Here is a 22,640-nt window from a genome sequence, read left to right as displayed (position 1 = left end):
TCAAAATGTTTAGAAGTAGTGTCTCTGTTTTGTTATTTGTCCTCCATTTTAAACTCAAATAATTTTGACCAGTTCTCATGATTAAACATACATTCACATTATGCAGTTAACAGACCTTAAAACCACAGACATCTTCAATTGGTATGTATATAGAGGTGGAAAGTTGTGGCATCTTTCCTCATCTATCATAAGGGCCACAGTTGACACTCCTATAATAAAAGGCAGTTTAACACGAGAAATACATAACATTTATTTAATCAAAGTTTTATGTGCCACAGGAGGCTTCAAAAACAAAGACCCAGAGAAAACTGTCTATTTATGCGCTTAGGTTCAATAAAGAAAGGATAGCCATGTAGAAATGTATCTATACAAAAGGGTATGTCTATGGTAATAGGCTAAGGAGGGGCAAACCAAGCAAGGCCTATCTGCTCAGATTCTTCTTGCCCTCTGTGTAGACTTCCTTCCTTCCCGGGTATGGGACAGGACCCCTCTGGAATGAAAGTCTTCAAGGGAGAACTGAGAAGGGAGAAAGTTACCTTTCTTGGTTTTACGGCTTGCTTTTGGGGAGAAGAGTTCTAGTTTGTATGACCTGCCTTAGGGAAGAGGAATTATGTTTGATGTGACTTACTTTATGGGAGAAAATGGGGCGGGTGACAGGAGGGCAGGAGATCTTGCTTCTGAGGCACTTCCAGTGACCTTCAGTTCAAGGTACTTGGCAAGCCAAAGTGGCATATTTTGGTGTGTTGTATTCTGAGCCCCAACGTATGTAAAATGTTAATGAGTTGTCCCCAAACTTAAGTGGATTTTAGTCAAAAGAAAAAAAATGCTAATTTCCAGAATTGGAATCTCAAATTTAAGATGTTTATTAGTTATATTTATTTGTAACATATTTTAATTGAATTGAAATATACAGCTGATTTAATGGCTAATTCAGAATATTCATCACAAGTAATTATATTTTAGTTACAGCAGTTTTATTAGATAGATGTTAAGGTGAATGATAATAGAAAACAGTAATAATGATAATGATAGTAAATTGTTTACTACTTACTGTCTGTCAGGAATTATGGTTTATGATCACATTTAATACTCCCAACAAAACTGTAAGGTATAGGTATTACTATCCTCATTTCACAGATGAGGAAACTAAAGGTAAAATACCTTTAATATTTTACCAACTAAAGCAAGTAGAGTTGGAAGTGAGATATAGACCTGATTCAAAATTCTATTTCCCCTAAAACACACTGCTTCTTATTAATATTTTTGTACCACCAAAGTCACTTTTTAAAAAAAAGTGTGGACCAGTCAAGGCAACACAATGAGACCCTGTCTCTACAAAAAATAAAAAGTTAGCCAGGTGTGATGGTACATGCCTCTGGTCCCAGCTCCTTTGGAGGCTAAGGTGGGAGGATCACTTGAGCCCAGGAGGTCAAGGCTGAAGTGAACCATGATCGGACCACTGCACTCCAGCCTGGGCAATAAAGTGAGATCTTGACTCAAAGAAAGTGTAATTGTTTACTTGCATCAAATATGTATTTAAAGAATACAGTATATTTTACTCACTCCCCTTTGGAATCTAATATGCAAAAGTATTTTAAAATATATTTATGAAAAGTATACTGATTTGGGCAGTGATTAAAAATCCTTCAATAAAATTTAGAAGTAGAGTGATTTGGAAAAAGTGAAAAGGATTCTGGCATAGATTTTTTTCTTGAACACTGTATTTTTTGTCACATTAATCAGCTCCCCAGTAAAGTGTTTACATTGAGAAGGAACAATACAATCTCTTTCACAGAAATATGCAGAAGTCTACAATAGTTTGAGACAAAAATTTTCAGATACCTTTATTCCAGGTCATGAGTAGGTCCTTTAAGGACATATGTCCAATAGTAGGTTAATATATCATACCATGGAATAGAAGTGATTGAAATTAGGTGAGATTCTTCATACTGTGTTGAGAAATACCCATGCCCCAGGATAGTATAGTCACTTAGTAAATTAATGTTGATTTAAATGAAAGGGGTTGAACGTTAAAAAAAAAAAAAAGATAATATAGAAGGATATGTAAATCAGACATGACTGAAACTCATGTTTAGGAAACAATTTACATCTTCACTATTATAAGTAAAGTTTCGTAAACTGGAAAGTGTTAAGAATATGTATGTTTTATCTTGTATATTTCTGGAAAATTATTATTTTGAATCATTGGTTATTGTCTTAGTCTCTTCAGTTGGCTATAAAAAATACTAAAACCGAGAGGATTATAAACAATAGAAACTTGTTGTCCAAGATCCAACTGTCCAAGATCCAAGATTCAGTGTCTTGTAAGATCTCTCTTTCTGGTTCGTAGATGGTGCCTTCTTGCTGTGTCCTCACCTTGAGGTCTCTTTTAATACCACTAATCCCATTCATGAGGGCCCCACCCTCATGATCCAATCACCTTCCAAAGGCTCCACCTCATCATGCCATCACACTAGTGATCAGGTTTCAACATAATGAATTTTGTGAGGGACAAAAGTAGTCAGATCATTGGAGTTGTCAGTGTATCAAACATGTTTCTCTGAAGAATTTTGTTTTACAAGTAAAAATGAGTTCATATACTTTTTCAGTCATTTAGATTGTTTTGCTTGTCTCCAGTTTTTTCTTGAGTCCAAATCTTTGTTCATTTTCCATACATATCTGAGTAATTCTTCTTTCTCATATGCCTTGTTGAATAGTGGGAGGGGCACAAAATCCTGAATTTGGATCCCAGTTCAATCCCAGAAAGGTTTACCTCTGTGAAATTTAAGTTTTCAGAACCTCTTTTTCCTGTCTGGAAAGATAATTGTTAGTTCCACATACCTCATGTTTTGAGATGGCCAGAAGCGATCACGTTGATCGTGTTTTTGAAACTATTTTGTAAATAGTAGAATGTACTTTACAAACAATAATGCTTATTATTAATAAGATCTAAATGTAAGTCAACTCCTCCATGAAATATTTGAACTTAAGAATTGGAATTAATTGCCCACACTTATGACACTTAGATTATATCCTTTATTAGGTTTATTTATGCAAATGTCTGTCTTTCCCAATGATTTTGAAATTCCTTAAGATTAGGAAGTGTGTGTTACCATTGCTATGTCCTACAACACAAGCATTGTTTATTGAAATAAATGGTAAAATTTTAATTTATACGCAATCTTGAAATCATTGTAATTTAAAATTGCTAGACTTTATTATTTTGGTAAACTGTTCCTTTATCACATAAACTGAGGACCACATGACTACTAAAATTACATTTTTCTAATTTAGGAAAAAAGCAGCCTCAGTAGATTACTTTGTATTGTCATTCCTTTTTCATGTGATTGTTGAATATTGAAAAAAGTTTATTTATTAATACAGTTTATGTGTCTACTTTTTGCCTTTTTGTGTATGTTATTTTTCTCTGTAATATTTTTTCCACAATGAATAGAATATATAGCCACGGCACTTATGATCTCAGAAGACACTGCAGTTTATTAGCATACTTAGTTCTGTCACTGTGTAGAATTTTACCTTCTTTTACCATCTGTCCTTTATTCAACAGATATATTATTGCATTTTTGAATGTATTCATCTATACCGCCTTAGAATTATCTAGAAATCAAGTACTTTAGATTTGTTTTGTCCTTGTGCTAAATGTAATTTTTATTTCATAAGTTAGAAATGATAATAAAGTATAGTAGATTATGGTTTTGGATTCTTGAAAGAATAAACTTTTCTCTTTAGGTCATTGAGTTGGAAAATCGGCTGAAATCTTTTGAGAAAAGGTCGAGAAAATTGAAAGAAGGGAATAAAAAATTAATGAAAGAAAATGATTTTCTGAAATCCCTCTTAAAACAGCAACAAGAAGATACTGAGACCAGAGAAAAAGAGCTAGAACAGATAATAAAGGGGAGTAAAGATGTAGAAAAAGAAAATACTGAACTTCAAGTAAAAATCAGTGAGCTGGAGAGAGAAGTAACTTTCCTGAAGAGACAAGTGGCAGAAGCTAATGCATTGAGAAATGAAAATGAAGAGCTGATCAACCCAATGGAGAAATCACACCAGTCAGCAGACAAAGCTAAATCCGAGACGGCTACCACGAAAGTGAGATCTGGACGATATGATTGTAAGACAACTATGACCAAGGTTAAATTTAAAGCTGCCAAGAAAAATTGCTCTGTGGGTCGTCACCACACTGTTCTCAATCACTCCATCAAGGTTATGAGCAATGTGTTTGAGAACCTCAGCAAGGACGGCTGGGAGGATGTGAGTGAAAGCAGGTAAGGCTCTCATTAACTTAGCTCTGTGGTGGGGACACTGTGCATATGTAAAGCACTAGCAAATGGATATTGAATTTCAACTACTGTCGATTTGGTATTCAGAAAAAATACTGTCAGATCCTTTGAAATATCTTGGGAGGTCTTGTTCTGAGCTTATTGACTGAAATTTGCATGCAAAATTAGCCACAACTGCATGAGTATTTGAATAGGTGCCAGGAAACCCAAAAGAAGGCAATGCTTGATTTCTTCCAGTGATGCTATTTTCATGCAGTCATGAGGCTTGAAATTGACAGTTTGGCAGGTTGATTTAATTTGCTGGCCCTTTGCATATTCACCACTGACAGCTAAGGATTCCCAGGCAAGCCTACTAAGTCGGTTTAGTTATCTTGTGACATGCCAACCTGGGAGGAGAAACAATTTTCCCCCTTAATTTAGTTAGATAAATTTTGAATGACCCATTTCAGCTTGTTACCAGATGTCTACAAGCTGTTTAACATCCTTTAAATTAAGAACCATCTTCACTAATTATTTTATGTATGTATTATGCAAAGTCATTGTACTAACTTTAATTGAAAGGTAGTTAAATATTAGTTCTTTAAAGTTATAGCTCTACAGATTCCTAGTCTTAAGATATGTACCCCTAGTGAACAACAACAGGAGGATACTAAAAATCTATAATGCTTCTTTCTCTTACTCCTGTACATTCATATATGCACTTGAAACACATCAGTAAAACTGTCAGAGGCGTGTGAACCAGAGCAACTCCATCTTAAATAGGAGCTGGGTAAAATGAGGCTGAAACCTACCGGGCTGCATTTCCAGATGGTTAAGGCATTCTAAGTCATAGGATGACATAGGTCAGTACAAAACACAGGTCTTAAAGACCTTGCTGATAAAACAGGTTGTGGTAGAGGAGTCGGCCAAAACCCACCAAAACCAAGGCGGCCACAAGAGGGATCTCTGGTTGTCTCCACTACTACACTTGCACCAGTGCCATGACAGTTTACAAATACCATGGCGACATCAGCAAGTTACCCTATATGGTCTAAAAAGGGGAAGCATGAATAATACACCCCTAGTTTAGCATATCATCAAGAAACAACCATAAAAATGGGCAACCAGCACCCCTCGGGGCTGCTCTGTCTATGGAGTAGCCATTCTTTTATGGCTTACTTATAAACTGAGGACCACATGACTACTAAAATTATATTTTTCTAATTTAGGAAAAATTAGAAATTTACTTTCTTAAAAAACTTGCTTACACTTTGCACTGTGGATTTGCCCTGAATTCTTTTTTGTGCGAGATCCAAGAACCCTCTCTTGGAGTCTGGATCAGGACCCCTTTCTTGTAACAAAACCACAAAGACGAATGATAGAACACCTCTTTTTTACATATAGACAGTAGGGAAGTTCAGTATTGCCATAATTGCTAACACATTGCTCAATTTGTCATAATTTTAAAAATTCTGCTGTGTTTTATAATGACATATGTCCTTTGATTTTCCCTAGTTTTTTATTTTGTTTTGCTTTTAAATCCCTAATAGTGATTCTGTTTTAAATTTGGAATGTCTCCGGATACTTTTCCTAATCACAGACATAGAACTGAAAATTACCTTAAAATGTGGTCCCCAAACTTGTTTGCATATTAGAAGCACCTGGTGGTCTTATAAAAATTCCAAAGGTTAGGTCACACCCCAGACGAATTAAATTATAACCTTTGGAGTGGGATACAGGCCTAAGTATTTTTTCAAGTTTCCCTGTTGAATCCAATGTGCAGACAAGTTTGAAAAACACTGTTTTTAAACATCATGTACTCAAGCCCCTTGTCCTCAGGCAGTTAAAGAAACTCAGAAAACATATTTATGAAGGAAAGGCCAAAGGACCAAATCTGCATTCCCATTTCGGTGTTACCCAGGTTGTTCTTTCCTTCTCTCAATGGCAATTAGAGGTAAAAAGTTACTTCACACCCACTAAGCATTGTCTATATCTTCAAGGAAAGTCTAGTGCTAGCTACTAATTCTATCTTAACCACTTGGTACTACCACACTATTCATAATAAAGTGGTGCCATTTACTTACGTGCAAATATGTATGTATGAATAAATAAGCAATAGTTAGGTAATTTGCTAATACACACTTTTAATTTTATCATATTAGTATTACCAGAAAGAGGTCCCAATTCAGATCCCAAGAGAGGGTTCTTGGATCTCACACAAGAAAGAATTTGAGGCAAGTCCATAGAGTAGAGTGAAAGCAAATTTATTAAGAAAGTAAAGGAGTAAAAGAATGGCTACTCCATAGGCAGACCAGTCCCCAAGGGCTGCCGGTTGCCCATTTTTATGGTTATTTCTTGACTATATGCTAAACAAGGAGTGGATTATTCATGCCTCCCCTTTTTAGACCATATAGAGTACCTTACTGACGTTGCCATGGCATAGGTAAATTGTCATGGCACTGGTGGGAGTATAGCAGCGAGGATGACCAGAGGTCACTCTGATCACTGTCTTGGTTTTGGTGGGTTTAGCCAACTTCTTTACTGAAGGCTGTTTCATCAGCATGGTCTTTATCACCTGTATCTTGTGCTGACCTCCTATCTCATCCTGTGACTTAGATTGCCTAATCTACTGGGAATGCCTCCCGGCAGAACTGAGCCTTAGTTTACCCAGCCCCTATTCAAAATGGAGTTGCTCTGTTTCAAACACCTCTGACATTAGTGCATGTGCACAAGGTCACATATTTTGAGAGACATATCATACAATATCTCTTAAAATATAGGATTGTCATTTATGTTACTTAGCAGTAAAACTCAATTTTATACTGTGATTAGTGTTACATTTCCTGCCTGACAGAATACCTTCAAGAGTCCCTTAGCTGCAAATAATTCTCAAACGGCTAGAAATTCTTGCAGTAGAGCTTTAGGGACTTCAGAAGATTCTTTCTTTTAGATTTTTAGAGACAAAAATATAAGAGTTACTTGGATATTGAAAAAAATAGAACTTAATATGTATATATATAATTTAGTATATATAAAATACTATATTGTATGATTATCACCTTATCAGTATTTATTTTCCATAGTTGAATAGTATTGACAAGAGCATGCCTTTTCAGTGATGGGTTTTATCAGGGGGAGTTGTTTGTATCTTCAAGAAGAAAAACAGAATTTCAGTATTCCAAGCAAATTAAAGAGAAGTGAAGTTTGGAGTGTTATTGAATAAAAGGGGCTTGTTGCCTTATGCTAGAAGTCAATACTATGACATTGGGTTTTTGAGAAAAGAAAAGCTTTATATTACAAGTTGACTCACAAGGAGACAGGAGTGTCAAGCTAAAATCTGTCTTCCAGGCTGGCTTCAAAGCAGTATTTTTAGAAAGTGATGGGGGGAGGGGGAATTCTGAGATTAATAGGTGATGGGTGAAAGGAAAGGGGAGATCTGCAAAGTCCTTGAGCAGTTATCTCTTCATGCTGTAAGTTGCATGTGCAATTCTGGGATCGTATAAACATGCAGTGGAATTTCAGACTGTGACATCAGCAAGCTCGTTCTGTGCAGACTCCAGTCAACCACATTGGTTCCAACTGATTTCAGCTAGTTCTTTTATCTCATAAGCAGAGGGAGTTTCATTAAGTTGTTTCTTTTTTAATCTGCCATCCTGCAAACTCAAGAATTTCTGTTTATCATTGGTTTCTTTAACTCTTTGAGGCATGGTTTCAAAAGCAGAGAAATAAGAATGTGTTGAGTAGATTATAAAGGGTTGCAAAATGTGCCATGCCAAAATAAGCAATTTGGGCATAAGGATTATTTCAAACTGAAGCCAGTTCGGAAAAAGCAGTTACAAGAAAAGCTCTCTTATCTCCCACTAAAAGCAGTACATACATTTGCAAAGGTATTCATTCTCCCCTCTCTGCCAAAAAGGGATAAAAGCTAATCACTGGATACAACTTGAGTCCCTAATGAGCCTGGAGATAGCTCCAGAGGAAGCTACATAACACATTTTACCAACTAGCCTTCATCTACCATTAGTTTTCCACATATTTGCCTTCCTACAATTTGCTGCCCCTTGGGACGCAAGTCCTTTCCTTTCCGTTATCACTTATTTAAATAGTTGTTCTTTGCTGAAGATGCTATATAAACTGGAGTTCTAAGCCACCTCTTTGAGCTACTCACTTCCAGGTGGTCCCACGTATTTATTATATGTGTGATACACATGTTAATTAACTTACTTGTTTTTCCCTTGTTAATCTGTCTTTTGTTACAGGGGTCTCAAACGAGAACTTAGGTAGAAGGAAAATCATTTTTTTCCATCCCTACAGTTATACTTTCTACTTCTATTTTCTCTTATCATTATTTCTTTAATTGCCTGGTCACATTTCCCAAACACAACATAAACTTCCTTGATTCTGTGTGTTTAGCCTATCTGACTTCAGTCTCTCCCTACTAGTGCATTTTATTCTCATTCAAAATTATTTTACAAGAAACTGATGCTCTTTGACTTTTCTTTTTGCTTCAGGAATATGGCATTTTGATCCTTAAAGTTTTCAACCTTAGTCTTAAAGCCCTTTCCATCTTCTCCCATTTTATAAAGCAGTATATTCACTCACATTACCACCTTTTGTAAAAAGATGATAACAACTGATGGCGTTCAGGACATACTCCTCCCAAAATATAGTTGAAGGAATTTGAAAAATGGCAGGTGCAAGAATGACTCTGTGACCTTCTCCCCTAAAACAGATTATAAGATCCTCACATGAGAGGTGGCTTCCTTATACCAGAGGAAAGGAACGTCCTTATCTCAAAAGACAGAGGAACACCAAGATGAATCTGAATGAACAGACATGCTAAGTGTCCCCCAGTTTACTATGCTTAGCTCATACTCTTTTGTCTTACCACATTTTCCCGTGACTTTCTGTTTTTCATCAAACCTTACATGTAACCATTTTTTGGGTCCTCATTTCCTTATGAAGGCTCCCTTGTCATGTAAAACTTACATTAAATAAATTTGCTTGCTTTTCTTTTGCTAATCTGCATTTTTTACAGTGTCTCAGCCAAGAACATAAATTGGATAAAAGAAACATATTTTTTCTCCCCAACACAACCCTACCTTTATTTATTTATTTATTTATTTAGAGGTAGAGTCTTGCCCCATCACCCAGGCTGGAGTGCAATGGCTCAGTCTCAGCTCACTGCAATCTCCACCTCCCGGGTTCAAGCAATTCTCCTGCCTCAGCCTCCCGAGTAGCTGGTATTACAGGTGCGCACCACAATGCCTGGCTAATTTTTTGTATCTTCAGTAGAGATGAGGTTTCACCATGTTGGCCAGGCTGGTCTTGAACTCCTGACCTCGTGATCTGCCTGCCTTGGCCTCCCAAAATGTTGGGATTACAGGTGTGAGCCACTGTGCCCGGCCAACTCTACCATTATTTAGAGTATATCCTAGGGATTAGGAACATGGAATCTGTTATCAAACTGCTTTTGTTCAAATCTTCTCATCCTCTAGCTGTGTGACCATAGGCATGCTATTTGACCTGTCTACGCCTCAATTTCATTATCCATAACATAGGCATAATGATAGGATCATATTCATAGATACGTTGTGAGAAAGAAATAGGATACAACATTAAAATAGCACCTAAAACATGTTCAGTACTGTATGTTTATTATTATTACAAGGAATCATTTTCTTTGGCTATCTGAAACACCCCTTACCCCATCCTCAGGATATTTGTATGTATATGTGAAATGTATATGTTAATTCATTCATTTCCAATTGTGGTTAAGAATATGAAAAATTCTGCAATCAAACAGTATAGTCTCACATTGAATAAAGAATTATTTTTCAAATTGTGAATACAGGTCTTTTTTAGGCCTGCATTTTGTTCCTGTTTATAGATTCCACACACAAAGGTTCCATGAACATCTCTTCATAAACTTGTTTCAGCTAAAATTATTTGTCTTTCAAGCTGATTTTAATTGTACCCAGATTTTTTTCCATGGAGTTAGTAGAACTATTAGTTTTATGATTGCAAAGATTTTTAATCTTGGAAATTTTTATATTGCTATTTTTTAATGACCTGTACATTCATTTGATCCTCATCGAAGTCCTGATTCTGCTGTGTTCTCCACTACATTGATCAAAAATAGGTTTGTCTATACTTTCTCAAAATAGCAATCTTGCTTTAGGTTCATAGCATTTGATTCCTAGGTTACTGTAGATCTAGATTCCATAGAACTTTGCATATTGTTAGTCTCTTGACACTGCATCTGAGGATAAAGTAGTGGAGTTCCTTTCATGTTGTTAAGTTTTTGATGGAGGACTAGACTATATACATAGCAGACTGTGAAGAATAAGTGAACAAATACATTTCTTGAATCATTAAACAATATTCATTGTCTGACTACCTAATATAGTATGGTACATTAAAGCAAAATCCATATGGAGATTTTTTTTTTTTTTATGACATGGAGTCATGCTCTGTTTCCCAGGCTGGAGTGCTGTGGCACAATCATGGCTCACTGCATCCTCGACTTCCTGGGCTCAAGCTACCTTCTACCTCAGTCTCCTTAGGAGCTGAGACTACAGGCATGTGCTACCATGCCTGGCTAATTTTTCAAATTTTTTGTAGAGATGAGGTCTTGCTACATTGCCCAGGCTAGTTTTGAACTTCTGGTCTCAAGTGATCCTCCTGCCTTGACCTTAGAAAGTATTTGGATTACAGGTGCAAGCCACCGTGCTTGGCCTGGATTCGAGGTTTAATGAAACAATGAAAATTTTTAAAGTATTACAAGAAATTACAAGATTACTTTGTTTATAACTTTGGAGCATCTCTAGGAAGTATACTTAAGCAAGAGATGAAAATACAGAGCCAGATATGAAAAAATGTTAATAGAACTTTAAACATCTATATAATAACAGATATATAAAAAGAGTTAAAAGTCAAATGACTAACCAGGAAAAGGTATTTACAACACATAAAGAAGGTAAAGGACTAATATCCAGAAGATTTTAAGATCACTTACAAATTGTCATATAAAAAGACACATCAATAGAAAATGGGCAGTGCTATGGACAGGAAATATTAATGGTTTGAGGAGATGACTCAGTGAACCAAAGATTATGAATATGTTTGTAGCAGACAGACATGGTATATGGAATCCCTGACAAGCATGACAAGAACCACATGTAGACACCTAAGGCTATGCGATTTCTGTTGACAGCTGTTTTCTATTTAAAAAGCTAGTACTACTTGGAAGAGGCTGCGGCAGTGGTGGATATTTTATTTCCACAAATCCCCCATCAAAATAAACAAAACAAATAGGAAGGCATAGCCAAAATCTCAAGGATAGCATCTATAATAGAATTGATGACAAACCCAAAATATGAACAGGTCGGGACAGCCATCAGCAGCTGTATGACTTGCATCGTATCAAGAGAGAGAAAATTGGTATCCTGAGAAAAGAAAAATGTAGTTCTTCTACGATCTGTATATACCAAAAGACCAGAACTTCCCTGATGAACTAAGTCCCACCTGGAGGGGATGACACTGTGAAAATAAACTGAGTTATAGGGACAGTAGCCCCCTCTGTTGGTTAATTTCATGTATCAACTTGTTATGTGTTTTTGGATGAGGTTAACATTTAAATCAGTGAGCTTCGGATAAAGCACATTGTCCTCCAGAATGGAGATGAACCTCATTTAGTCTATTGAAGACCTGAATATAATACAAAGAATGGCCTCTGTGAGCAAGAGGGAATTCTCCAGAAAACTGCCTTCAGATTTAACCTGTACCATCAGTTCTCCTGGATCTCTAGCCTGCCAGACTTCACACTAGAACTAGAAAATTTACTTTCCTGGGTGTCCACCTGCTAGCATTTGGACTGAAGCTATACCATTAGTTCTCCTGAGTTTCTAGCCTACTGGACCATACTGTAGATTTGGACTTCCCAGCCTCCACAGTCATGTGAACCAATTCCTAAAAATACATACATACATGCATACATCCTGTTGGTTCTGTTTCTCCAGAAAAACACTGACTAATCCACCTCTCTACCTCCCACTCCCACTGCAAAGAAAGTAGTGAAGGTTGAGATCAATGTTGAGAGAGTGCATCAAAGGAGGCATTTTTCAGTATATCAAAAACTTAGAAAGAAAAGTTGGAAGATTGGTGGCAGGGAGGTCTGTGGGGAGGTTGGCAGAAGATTGGTGGCACGGAGGTCAAGGGGGAGGTCGGCGGGTGGACCTTTTGGAAGAGATACACACAAAGCCCATTCTGTGAACAAAATGACCCATGGTATGGATCTTGCCTATTTCACAGCTATCTGAGGGCTTGCTTAATGGGCTCATGAACAAAGTGGCTATGGCAACAGGTATAGCTTCTACACCGCACAGGTGTCCTGCCACTAATTTTCCAATTTTTCCTTCCAAGCTTTTGAACAAAATTGACTTTCCTTCACCAAAACTTATCTGGCAACTGGGCTACTGGCACTGTTGAATCAGCCTGTTGACAGAAGAGGCCAGTTCAAAATCCCAAACAAAGCTTCATTCTCCTGAGGAAACCAACTAGTCTCTTGGTGTCAGGTTGATTACAGTAGGCCTCTTCCATCATGGAGGAGGCATCAATTTCTTTTTTACAATAGTTCAAATATTTTAGGTATGGGTTTGTCTATTGTATTTTTACCAATATCACCATTCTTAGATTTACAAAATGACTTATATATCCCTATGATATTGCAGAAAATTGCCTCCTTGGATGCACTTGCTCAACCTTGATCTCAACCTTGTGGGTAGGACTGGGAGGTAGGGAGGTGGCCTCGTCATGGTTTTCCGAGAGAAACAGACTGAAAGACACATTTTCTTTTCAGTTTAAGACAGAGTCTCGCTCTGTTGCCCAGACTGGAGTGCAGTGGTGCGATCTTGGCTCACTGCAACCTCTGCTTCCCGGGTTCAAGCGATTCTCGTGCTTCAGCCTCCCAAGTTGCTGGGACTAGAGGTGTATGCCACCACACCCGGCTGATTTTTTTTTTTTTTTTTTTAATAGAGATGGGGTTTCACTATTTTGGCCAGACTGGTCATAAACTCCTGACCTCAGGTGATTCACCCACCTTGGCCTTGCAAAGTGCTGGAATTACAGGTATGAGCCACCAAGCCCAGCTAAAAGACACATTTTATGGCAAGGGATGTATGACAATGCTCTGTGTCTTCGAATTCACTGGTATTACCATATATTTCATTATTCAAAGGCAACTGGCTGTATAGGACAGTAGATGATCAGTAGGCTCCATTATGGCACCAGCTAGTAGACAATATTGAAGTTAGAATATATGCCTTAAACTGACAGTTTATTATTTTATCTCCAAGAATGCATAGTTCCAGGAATAAAGTATTTACGTTGGAGTGGCCTCTGTAATTATTTAACCAAATAACCCACTGGAGGAATTTTTGCTTCTCATTAGTATGACCTTGGGCTAGGGGATTTGAGAGTCCTGATGCCCAAGATAGGAAAGTTCTCTGAGGGAACACAATTATGGTCTATAGAGGTATAAGTTGAGATTGTACCCTGGCCATTTTGGATTCCCCATACTGAAATAAAAACTGTCAAAAGGAGCTACAGTATTAGCCAGAGCAATTATCCCAATTATTGAGGTAAAATTAGGAGGACCATGTTTGGAAACCAGAGAATTCATTATATACCTGTTAGTTCCCCTTTACCTAGTAGTCCTCCATATTTGCTGTCCTTGACAGTGAAATTTTAAAAAGTTGTATACAATCCTTGTTTCAAATTCCATTCATCCCTTCATCATCCCTCTGAAACAAATTTTTTTTTTTTTTTTTTTTTTTGGAGACAGTCTTGCTCTGTCTCCCAGGCTGGAGTACAGTGGTGTGACCTTGGCTCACTGCAGCCTCTGCCTCCTGGGCTCAAATGATTCTCCTACCTCAGCCTCCCGAGTAGCTGGGACTACAGGTTTGCGCCACCACCCTCAGCTAATTTTTGTATTTTTAGTAGAAATAGGGTTTAACCATGTTAGCCAGGCTGGTCTTGAACTCCTGACCTCACGCAGTCTGCCCACCTCAGCCTCCCAAAGTGCTGGGATTACAGGCGCAAGCCACTGCGCCCAGCCTAAAACAATTATTTTGAGGGTCACTACCACTTTGCCAAATTCAAAGGTGGATTCTCAGTCCCCACCTTACTTGACTTCTCAGCAGCATTTGACACAGTTGATTTATACCTCTTGTTATTATAGTTTGCCATACCATACTCTTTATTTTCTTCTTCTTACTGATATTTAACCTCAGTGTCATTTGTTAGTTTTGTGGCATTCCCCCTCATTCCCTCATATTGTCTTCAGTCAGTGGACATTTTGTGTTGCTGTAACAACACAAAAAAAATACCACAGACTGGGCAACTTATAATGAAAGGAAATTTATTTCTTACAGTTCCGGAAGCTGAGAAGTCCAAGGTTGAGAGCACCACATTTGGTGAGGGTCTTCTAGCTGTGTTATCATGGCTGAAGGTGGAAGGGCAAGGAGCCTGATAGAGCAAGAGGGGACCACATTTGCTTTTATAACAAGCCTATTCTTATAACAAACTCACTCCCATGATAACATTAAATCATTCATGAGGCCTTATGATCTAATCACCTCTTACTAGATTCCACCTCCCAACACTGTTGCGTTGAGGATTATGTTTCCAAGATGTGAACTTTGGAGGACACGTTAAAACCTACACTCATTGTTTTGTGATCTCATAGTATTTATTAACATCATTGTTACCACCTATATTCCAGGCACCCCAAAATGTATGTATCCATTCTAGACCTCACTTCTGAATTTTATCTTATTATTACTATTTTTATTTTTTGAAATGGAGTTTTGCTCTTGTTGCCCTGGCTGGAGTGCAATGTTGCAATCTCAGCTCACTGCAGCCTCTGCCCCCTGGGTTCAAGCGATTCTCCAGAGTAGCTGGGATTACAGGCATGCGCCACCATGCCCGGCTAATTTTGTATTTTTAGTAGAGATGGGATTTCTCCATGTTGGTCAGGCTCTGAATTTTAGACATGTGAAGTTAACTGTCAACTTACCATCATACTTGGATATCAAATAGCCTAATACAAACTCCTGGGCTTTATCCCACCAAGCCTATTTCATCTGCTGTCTTCCTCTTTCTCACTAATGATAATTCTATCTTTACAGTTGCACTGACCAAAAGCTTGATACCATCTTTGATTCCGGTCTTTCTGTCAGTCATTACATCTACTCTATCAGGAAATCTTGGTGGATTTCTTTAGAAAAATATCCAGAAGTTGACCATTTCTTATCAGTTTGGTTGTCATCACTCTTTTATCTATCATCAGTTGCCTGGAATATGAAAAGAACTTTCCTAACCACCCTCTCTGCTTTCAACCTTGTCTTTAGTCCATATTTACTGTGTTCTACCCACAGTGGACTGATTGTTGCTCCCTGAAAGCAGGAACTTCTGCCTTAGGGATTTGAGTTTGATGGTGTCTTCTGCCTGGAATGTATTTAGCCACATATGTAAAACAACCAACTCCCTCTCCTCTAAGTTTTTGCTTCAGTATTACTAATGATCAATCTATTTCAGATTTTAGCCTGCTGCCATTTTACCTCCCATAATTTGGATTCCTTCCTCTTGCTCATTTTTTCCCCAGTCGCACTTAATAATTTATAACATACTATATCATATTTCAGATTTATTGTGCTTATTGTTTTCTTCGTGGATAGACTGGAAACTTATTTGTAGAATTTGTTCATCAATTCTTTCACATGCATAGGGCATAGTAGCCATTCAATAAATGTTTTTTTGAATAATGAATGAATAAAGAATTATAAAGAGAAGGAAGCACTCTGCCCCATCACTAAGAGACATGCCTCCCTGCTGCTGCCCCTGCCTACCCCCCAACAAGGGCTCTCCAATCAAATCTAAATAGTTTGTTTTGAGAGTGTCTTATTATGAAATATACTGCTTTTTATGACACCTTTCATACCATTTTGGGCATTACATATTGAATTTCTGCTAAGTTTTGGCCAAACAAAAAAGAGGAATAGAACACAAAAAGAGGTAAACAATTATAGTAGAACATGTAAGCAAATTATAGTATTCTGATTCAGAAATAATGAATTCTAGGATATTGAAATAACTTGTAGATTTGATCAATTGCTATTGGTATTTTGAAGGAGAACCCAAGTGGTATGAGAATATGGAAAACAGAAAAGTGTAGTTGTGATATTAAAAACACAAGGATAATTCTACAGTTGATGTTTTTGAAATAAATCCTAAATAAGGTTCTAGGACATTATCAAAGAATACTTTATGAATATTTCTTAAAAGAAATAGTGATTTCTCAAACCCAGTATGGGTTCTTCAAGGGAAATTCTTATCAGACTAACCAATAACCTTTTAAAGTAGAATTACACTAAATACAGAACATCTAAATTCCATTGAAGCATGTTTATCAAATTGTGATTAACATGATGTTGAAAGGGATGTAAAATATGTTACACAATAGAATCAAGATCCCCAAAGATCTCAATAGACTGGGAATATATTTACACAAATACCTACAGGATAGTTTACTTGGCTGTAAAATACCAGTTGCACTGTACAATGGGAGAAATATGTGGCTTTGATAGTTGTCTGGGTGATTTTGTTAAATCTTATTTGAAATACTTTAGGTGGTTTTGTTAAATCTTAGTTGAGTCTGTAGCATGATGTACATGCTAAAGAAGCTTACACACTTTTAGTCTGCATCTACCAAGAGTGTTACTCAGTATCTCTCATAGTGCCCCAGGAATATGAAACTGAATTCTGGACATGATGCTCCATCATGATGAGCTGAAACACATTCAAGAGTGACCAGGGAGGCCAGGCGTGGTGGCTCATGCCTATAATTCCAGCACTTTGGGAGGCTGAGGCAGGTGGATTACCTGAGATCAGGAGTTCGAGACCAGCCTGACCAACACGGTGAAACCCCATCTCTACTAAAAATACAAAAAATTAGCCAGACATGGTGGCGGGTACCTATAATCCCAGCTACTCGGGAGGCTGAGGCAGGAGAATCGCTTGAACCCTGGAGGCGGAGGTTGCAGTGAGCCAAGATCGTGCAACTGCACTCCAGCCTGGGTACAACAGAGTGAGACTCTATCTCAAAAAAAAAAAAAAAAAAGATTGACCAGGGAGATAAGGCATCTCAAAAATATATATGTTAGGAACATTTGAACAAGCTAGGGATGTTATTCTTCATGGTATCTCAAGCAGCGTATAACAATGTCTAAATAGTTAAAAGCTCATCCATGCGGGAAAGGGACTTACTTATATGTTCCACACAATCTCAACACTTCCTGTCTCCTACCCTTGTTGATTTTTGTTTATTTTTTTCTCTTTAACACATCACTATTAACATACTATGTATTTTACTCCTTATTCTTGTTTCCTGTCCCTCTACCCTTACCAGGATAAAGGTTACATGAGGGAAGGGATTTTTTTTCTACTTTGTTCACTACTACCTTAGCCTTTATGCCAACAAAAGTGCCTGGGCCTGGCTGGGTGCAGTGGCTCACGCCTGTAATCCCAGCACTTTGGGAAGCTGAAGTGGGCGGATCACGAGGTCAGGAGATTGAGAGCATCCTGGCTAGCACAGTGAAACCCCGTCTCTACTAAAAAATTAGCCGGGCGTGGTGGCGGGCGCCTGTAATCCCAGCTACTGGGGAGGCTGTGGCTGGAGAATGGCGTGAACCCAGGAGGCCGAGGTTGCAGTGAGCTGAAATCACGCCACTGCACTCCAGCCTGGGTGACACAGCGAGATTCTGTCTTTAAAAAAAAAAAAAAAAGTGCCTGGGCCCATAGTTGGTGCTTAAGAAGTATTTTATTGAATGATAAATAGCCATAAGGGGTAGAACTAGAATCAGTGGGTGAAAGCTTCAGAGAGTCAAATTTTGTTTCAGGTGAAGGAAAAACTTTGTTAGAAATATTAAACTTTTCTGGCCATGTTGGGAAAGTAATGCATGCTCCAACCTTGGAAGTGTTATAGCAAATGCTTCCTGAGTTAACACTTGGTAGAAGTACTATAGAAATGATGTTGGTAGGGATTTGAAATTAGATAATCTGTTTTCTTGATGGAATTCTTTAATTTTGTACAATATATTTAGACTGATTTTCCCTTTTACATTGAGAACCAGTAAATGCCCACATTAAACTTGCAGCTTTATATACAGTCTATCCTAAAATATTATTTGGTCTTGAACTTAAGACAAGCACATGTAACAACTTTTATTCTTGGGTTTTATGTCCCTACTTTTTTCTGAAAAGCAGTGATTCTGAAGCACAGACCTCTCAAACTTTGGGAACAATTATTGTAGAAACATCCCGGAAAATAAGTCCTACAGAAGATGGAAAAGACCAGAAAGAAAGTGATCCAACAGAAGACAGCCAAACAAAAGGAAAAGAAATAGTACAGACATATTTAAATATAGATGGCAAGACCCCAACGGTAAATGACACAATTTTGCTTAATTGTATGCTATGTTTTAAATTTTATCTTATGCTTTATAACTTAAGTAAATAAAAGTTACTATTGATTTAATTTGAATTCTTAAAAGTTAAGTCTTCTTTGAAGTATACAGTGAAAATATTCACTTTTAAACAATTTTCAGGTACTTGTTTGTTAGCTTTTTCATAGACAAAAATGAAAATAAATACTATTATTATAATTCTTAAGATATTTATATCTCAGCAAAAACGTGGTTAATAAGCTCATTATTGTTTTCAGGTATATGAAATATTCCAAGTGAGGAAACTTCTTTTTGTATATTAGTCTTTGCAATGATAAAGTCATTTAGTCTGATTAAATCTTTAAATTACTTATTTTAGCTAACTTCTCAATGTATTTTAAATTTTGAAAAATTGAAGTTCTAATACAACTTTTCCAGTAATTCCTACTACTGATACAACATGACACCAAATGTTTACCTATTTAGCATAAATCAGTGAAAAATTAAGGAAAGTTCATTTTTATTTTGTTGTAAAAATTAGGTTGTCTTTGAATTAACCTATAAGATTCTTTTAAAACATAATTCAAAAACATTTATTTTTTGAGCTCTTGCCAGCACTTTGGAGGAAAGGTCTTCTTTAGTTACTACCAGAATGAAGTACAGACCAAGAATATATGCTGAATGCCTGCTGCTTGATTGATAAATAGATTTTATAGAAATTTTTGCTGCTCTTCATTGACACTTGATAGGTTAATCTTTCTCATTTCAGCTACTTTTTTGTGTATGTTGAGGTATATCATTGTGCGTTTAAGTTTCTGTGATTACTAATACGATGTTCAGTACTTTCTCATGGTTATTGGCCATTTGGAATTCTTTAGTAAATTGTGTCTTCAAGTCTCTGCCCATTTTCCAAATGAGTTATCTGTATTTTTCTTACTGGCTTAGAAATTTTTATATATGCTATATATGAGCCTTTTGTTAGTTATGTATTGTAGATATCTTTTCCTACTCCATGGTGTGCCTTTTTACTCTTCTTTCTGGAGTCTTCTGAAGAATATAGCATCTCAATTCTAAAGTGGCCAAACTTACCAATTTTTTGTTGATGAATAGCACATTTTGTGTTCTGTATAATGCATTGCTTACTGTAACATAGATATATCCTATATGACCTTTCATGTTATCTTTTCCTATATTTTTCTGTTTTGATTTTCACATCAATGTCTAGTGTTGATGTTTTTCATGTGATGTAAGATAGGGATTAATTTTACCAATTTTTCCCCAATGTTTGTCATGAACTTTTTCCTTGCTTTCTTCAAAGGTGCCACCTTTATTGTAAATCAAATGTACATAAACATAGGGATATTTATCTAGGCTTTTTCTTCTATTCCTTCAGTAAATGTGTCAGTATCATGCTGTCTTAGTTTCATTTTAGTAGTCTTGATTGCTTGTTGAACAAGTTTCCTACCTTCTTGTTCATCAAGAGTCTCTTCTTGGTCCTTTACTCTTCAAAATGAATTTAAAATCAGCTTAAGTTCTACAAAAACTTTTTTTGAGATTTTGATAGTGACTCTATTAACCAAAATTAATATAAAACAAGAAGAAGATGCTGAAAGGTGGAGAGAAGGCAGCAGACCAGCTAGGTACCTCATCACTCAAGGAACAACATGGTGGTGAGTTCTCTGGGTTTTCATTTTGCTTCATGTATCCTGGCCTGGATACTTGAAATCCCCAACCTAGAAACCCCAGTAGGTCAGACAATACATGCCCCAGATAAAACCCTTCTTTTAGCCAAGTCACCTGGAAAAGGCCAGCCTAGCAAGACAGAGAAGCTTACACAGTTAAGTGTCCTACTCCAGGCAAACACCACAGAAAAAATTGCAACCCTGTTTCCAGCCCCATCTGTAAAGACCTAATGGGAACTTAGATTCCCACTCTTACCTGGCAATAAGTAGATACTCTTCACCTCTCCTCCTCCTATCAGAGTGATGCCAGAGAAGACCAAGTGTGGAGCTAGTGATAATGACCTCCTCCTGGGATCCCCAACCCCTGGGCTGCAGACTGGTACCTGTTGTGGCCTGCTAGGAAATGACTCACACAGCAGAAGGTGAGAGGTGGGTGAGCCATTGTTATGGCCTGAGCTCTGCCTCCCGTTAGATCAGCGGAGGCATTAGACTCTCACATGAGCATGAACCCTATTGTGATCTGTGCATGCAAGGGATCTAGGTTGCCGCTCCTTGTGATAATGTAATGCCTGATGATCTGAGGTAGAACAATTTCATCCCGAAACCATCTCCACCTCCCCAACCCCCTCCACCCCCATCCATGCAAAAATGTTTTTCCACAAAACTGGTTTTTGGTGCCAAAAAGGTTAAGAACTGCTGGCTCCCTCCTTTCCATGTCACTGGATATCACATAGGGAACCTGGATATCCATCTCCATTCAGCATGAAATGCCTTTCGCTTCTGAGCAAGATAATTTCAGAGGCCAAGTGCAGAGATGGGGAATTTAATTACCACTCACACCTAACAAGCCCCAACCCCCTCCCCATGATGTCAGTGGAAGCCTACTGGGGAACATTAACGAGGTCCCCCTCCATTATCCAGCCATGATGGTATCAGCAGATGCCTATTGGGTAGCCTGAAGTTCTGCCTCCACCAAGCAGTAATGAGGTGGCCCTCCCCAACCAGTTTGTCAACTAAGACTGCCACTTCCAACTGGCAGTAATTAGATGGTGTGCTCCTTGCCCCATCAGTGTGGTGTCAGATGAGGCCTTTTCAAATAAGATTCAGGTAAGATGCAGAACCTTGAAATATAATAGCCAAAATGTCCAGGATACAGTTGAAAATCACACCTTATACCAAGATCCAGGAAAACCTTAACTATAACAAGAAAAGACAATCAACAGAAGCCAACAGCAGGATGACAGATGTCGGAGTTACACACAGTCGCCAACTCACTACAATGGTTTGAGTTAAAACTTTTCTACTTTATGTTGGTGTGAAATTGATACATGTTCAGTAGAAACTGTACATTGAGTACCCGTACAACGGTTCTTTTTATCACTTTCAGGACAATATTCAATAAATAAATTACATGACATATTCAATACCTTATTATAAAATAAGCTTTGTGTTAGATGATTTTGCCCAGGTATAGGCTAATGTAAGTGTTCTGAGTAGGCTAGGCTAAGCTATGATGTTTGGTAGGTTAGATGTATTAAATGCATTTTTTATTTATGATGTTTTCAACTTAATGAGTTTATCAGGATGTAATAATGGATACCCATTGTATGTTAGGAGGCATCTGCATGTGACAAGTATATTAAAGTTGCTGCCATCAAAATGCTTCAACAAGCAATTATGGACAGGCCTAAACAAAACAAAATAGGCCTAAAACAAAAAGCAATAGAATATCCCAATAAAGAATTAGAAAGTCTCAGCAAATAGGTAGAAGATATAAAAATACCCAAATCTAAATTTTAGGACTGAAAAATTAAATAACTATGTTTGCCCCACAGGTAGTGGCATTAATCTTTATCACCCAAAATTGATTCAGATGTCAAGACTGATGGCACCATACACCCACCATTATTATTCACATAATGGAACAGAGAATCTTGAAATGGATCCACACAAGTATGAACAACTGATTTTTGACAAAGGTGCAAAGGAAGGATAATGTTTTCCAAAAATGGCGCTGGAACAAATGGATATTTCTGTGCAAAAAATAAAGGAACCTATACCTACACTTTACACTTTATGCAAAAGTTAATTTGAGGTGGATCACATATAAATGTAGAATATTAAATCATAAAACTTTCAGAAAGAAATGTAAGAGAAAATCTTCAAGTCTTAGA

General features: G+C 37.3%; 2 protein-coding genes across 6 annotated transcripts in view; both read left to right on the top strand.

Annotated features, from left to right (window-relative positions):
* The window catches only part of SH3GL2 (SH3 domain containing GRB2 like 2, endophilin A1), a 796,347-nt gene that overhangs the window by 374,686 nt on the left and 399,021 nt on the right, over window positions 1-22,640 (top strand). The gene's annotated exons all lie outside the window — the stretch shown is intronic.
* CNTLN (centlein) overlaps window positions 1-22,640 on the top strand; it is a 373,184-nt gene that overhangs the window by 254,745 nt on the left and 95,799 nt on the right. For 3 of the 5 annotated variants that reach the window (XM_050761625.1, XM_050761628.1, XM_050761624.1), the window contains 2 exons: window positions 3,751-4,286; window positions 18,603-18,783. In XM_050761625.1, the coding sequence (XP_050617582.1) occupies window positions 3,751-4,286; window positions 18,603-18,783 (717 nt within the window). The remainder of the gene's footprint in view (window positions 1-3,750; window positions 4,287-18,602; window positions 18,784-22,640) is intronic. The other 2 variants (XM_050761626.1, XM_050761627.1) reach the window with 1 other exon arrangement.

Source organism: Macaca thibetana, chromosome 15 (assembly GCF_024542745.1).
Source record: "Macaca thibetana thibetana isolate TM-01 chromosome 15, ASM2454274v1, whole genome shotgun sequence".
Taxonomy (NCBI): domain Eukaryota; kingdom Metazoa; phylum Chordata; class Mammalia; order Primates; family Cercopithecidae; genus Macaca; species Macaca thibetana.
This window is presented reverse-complemented; position numbering and strand designations above follow the sequence as displayed.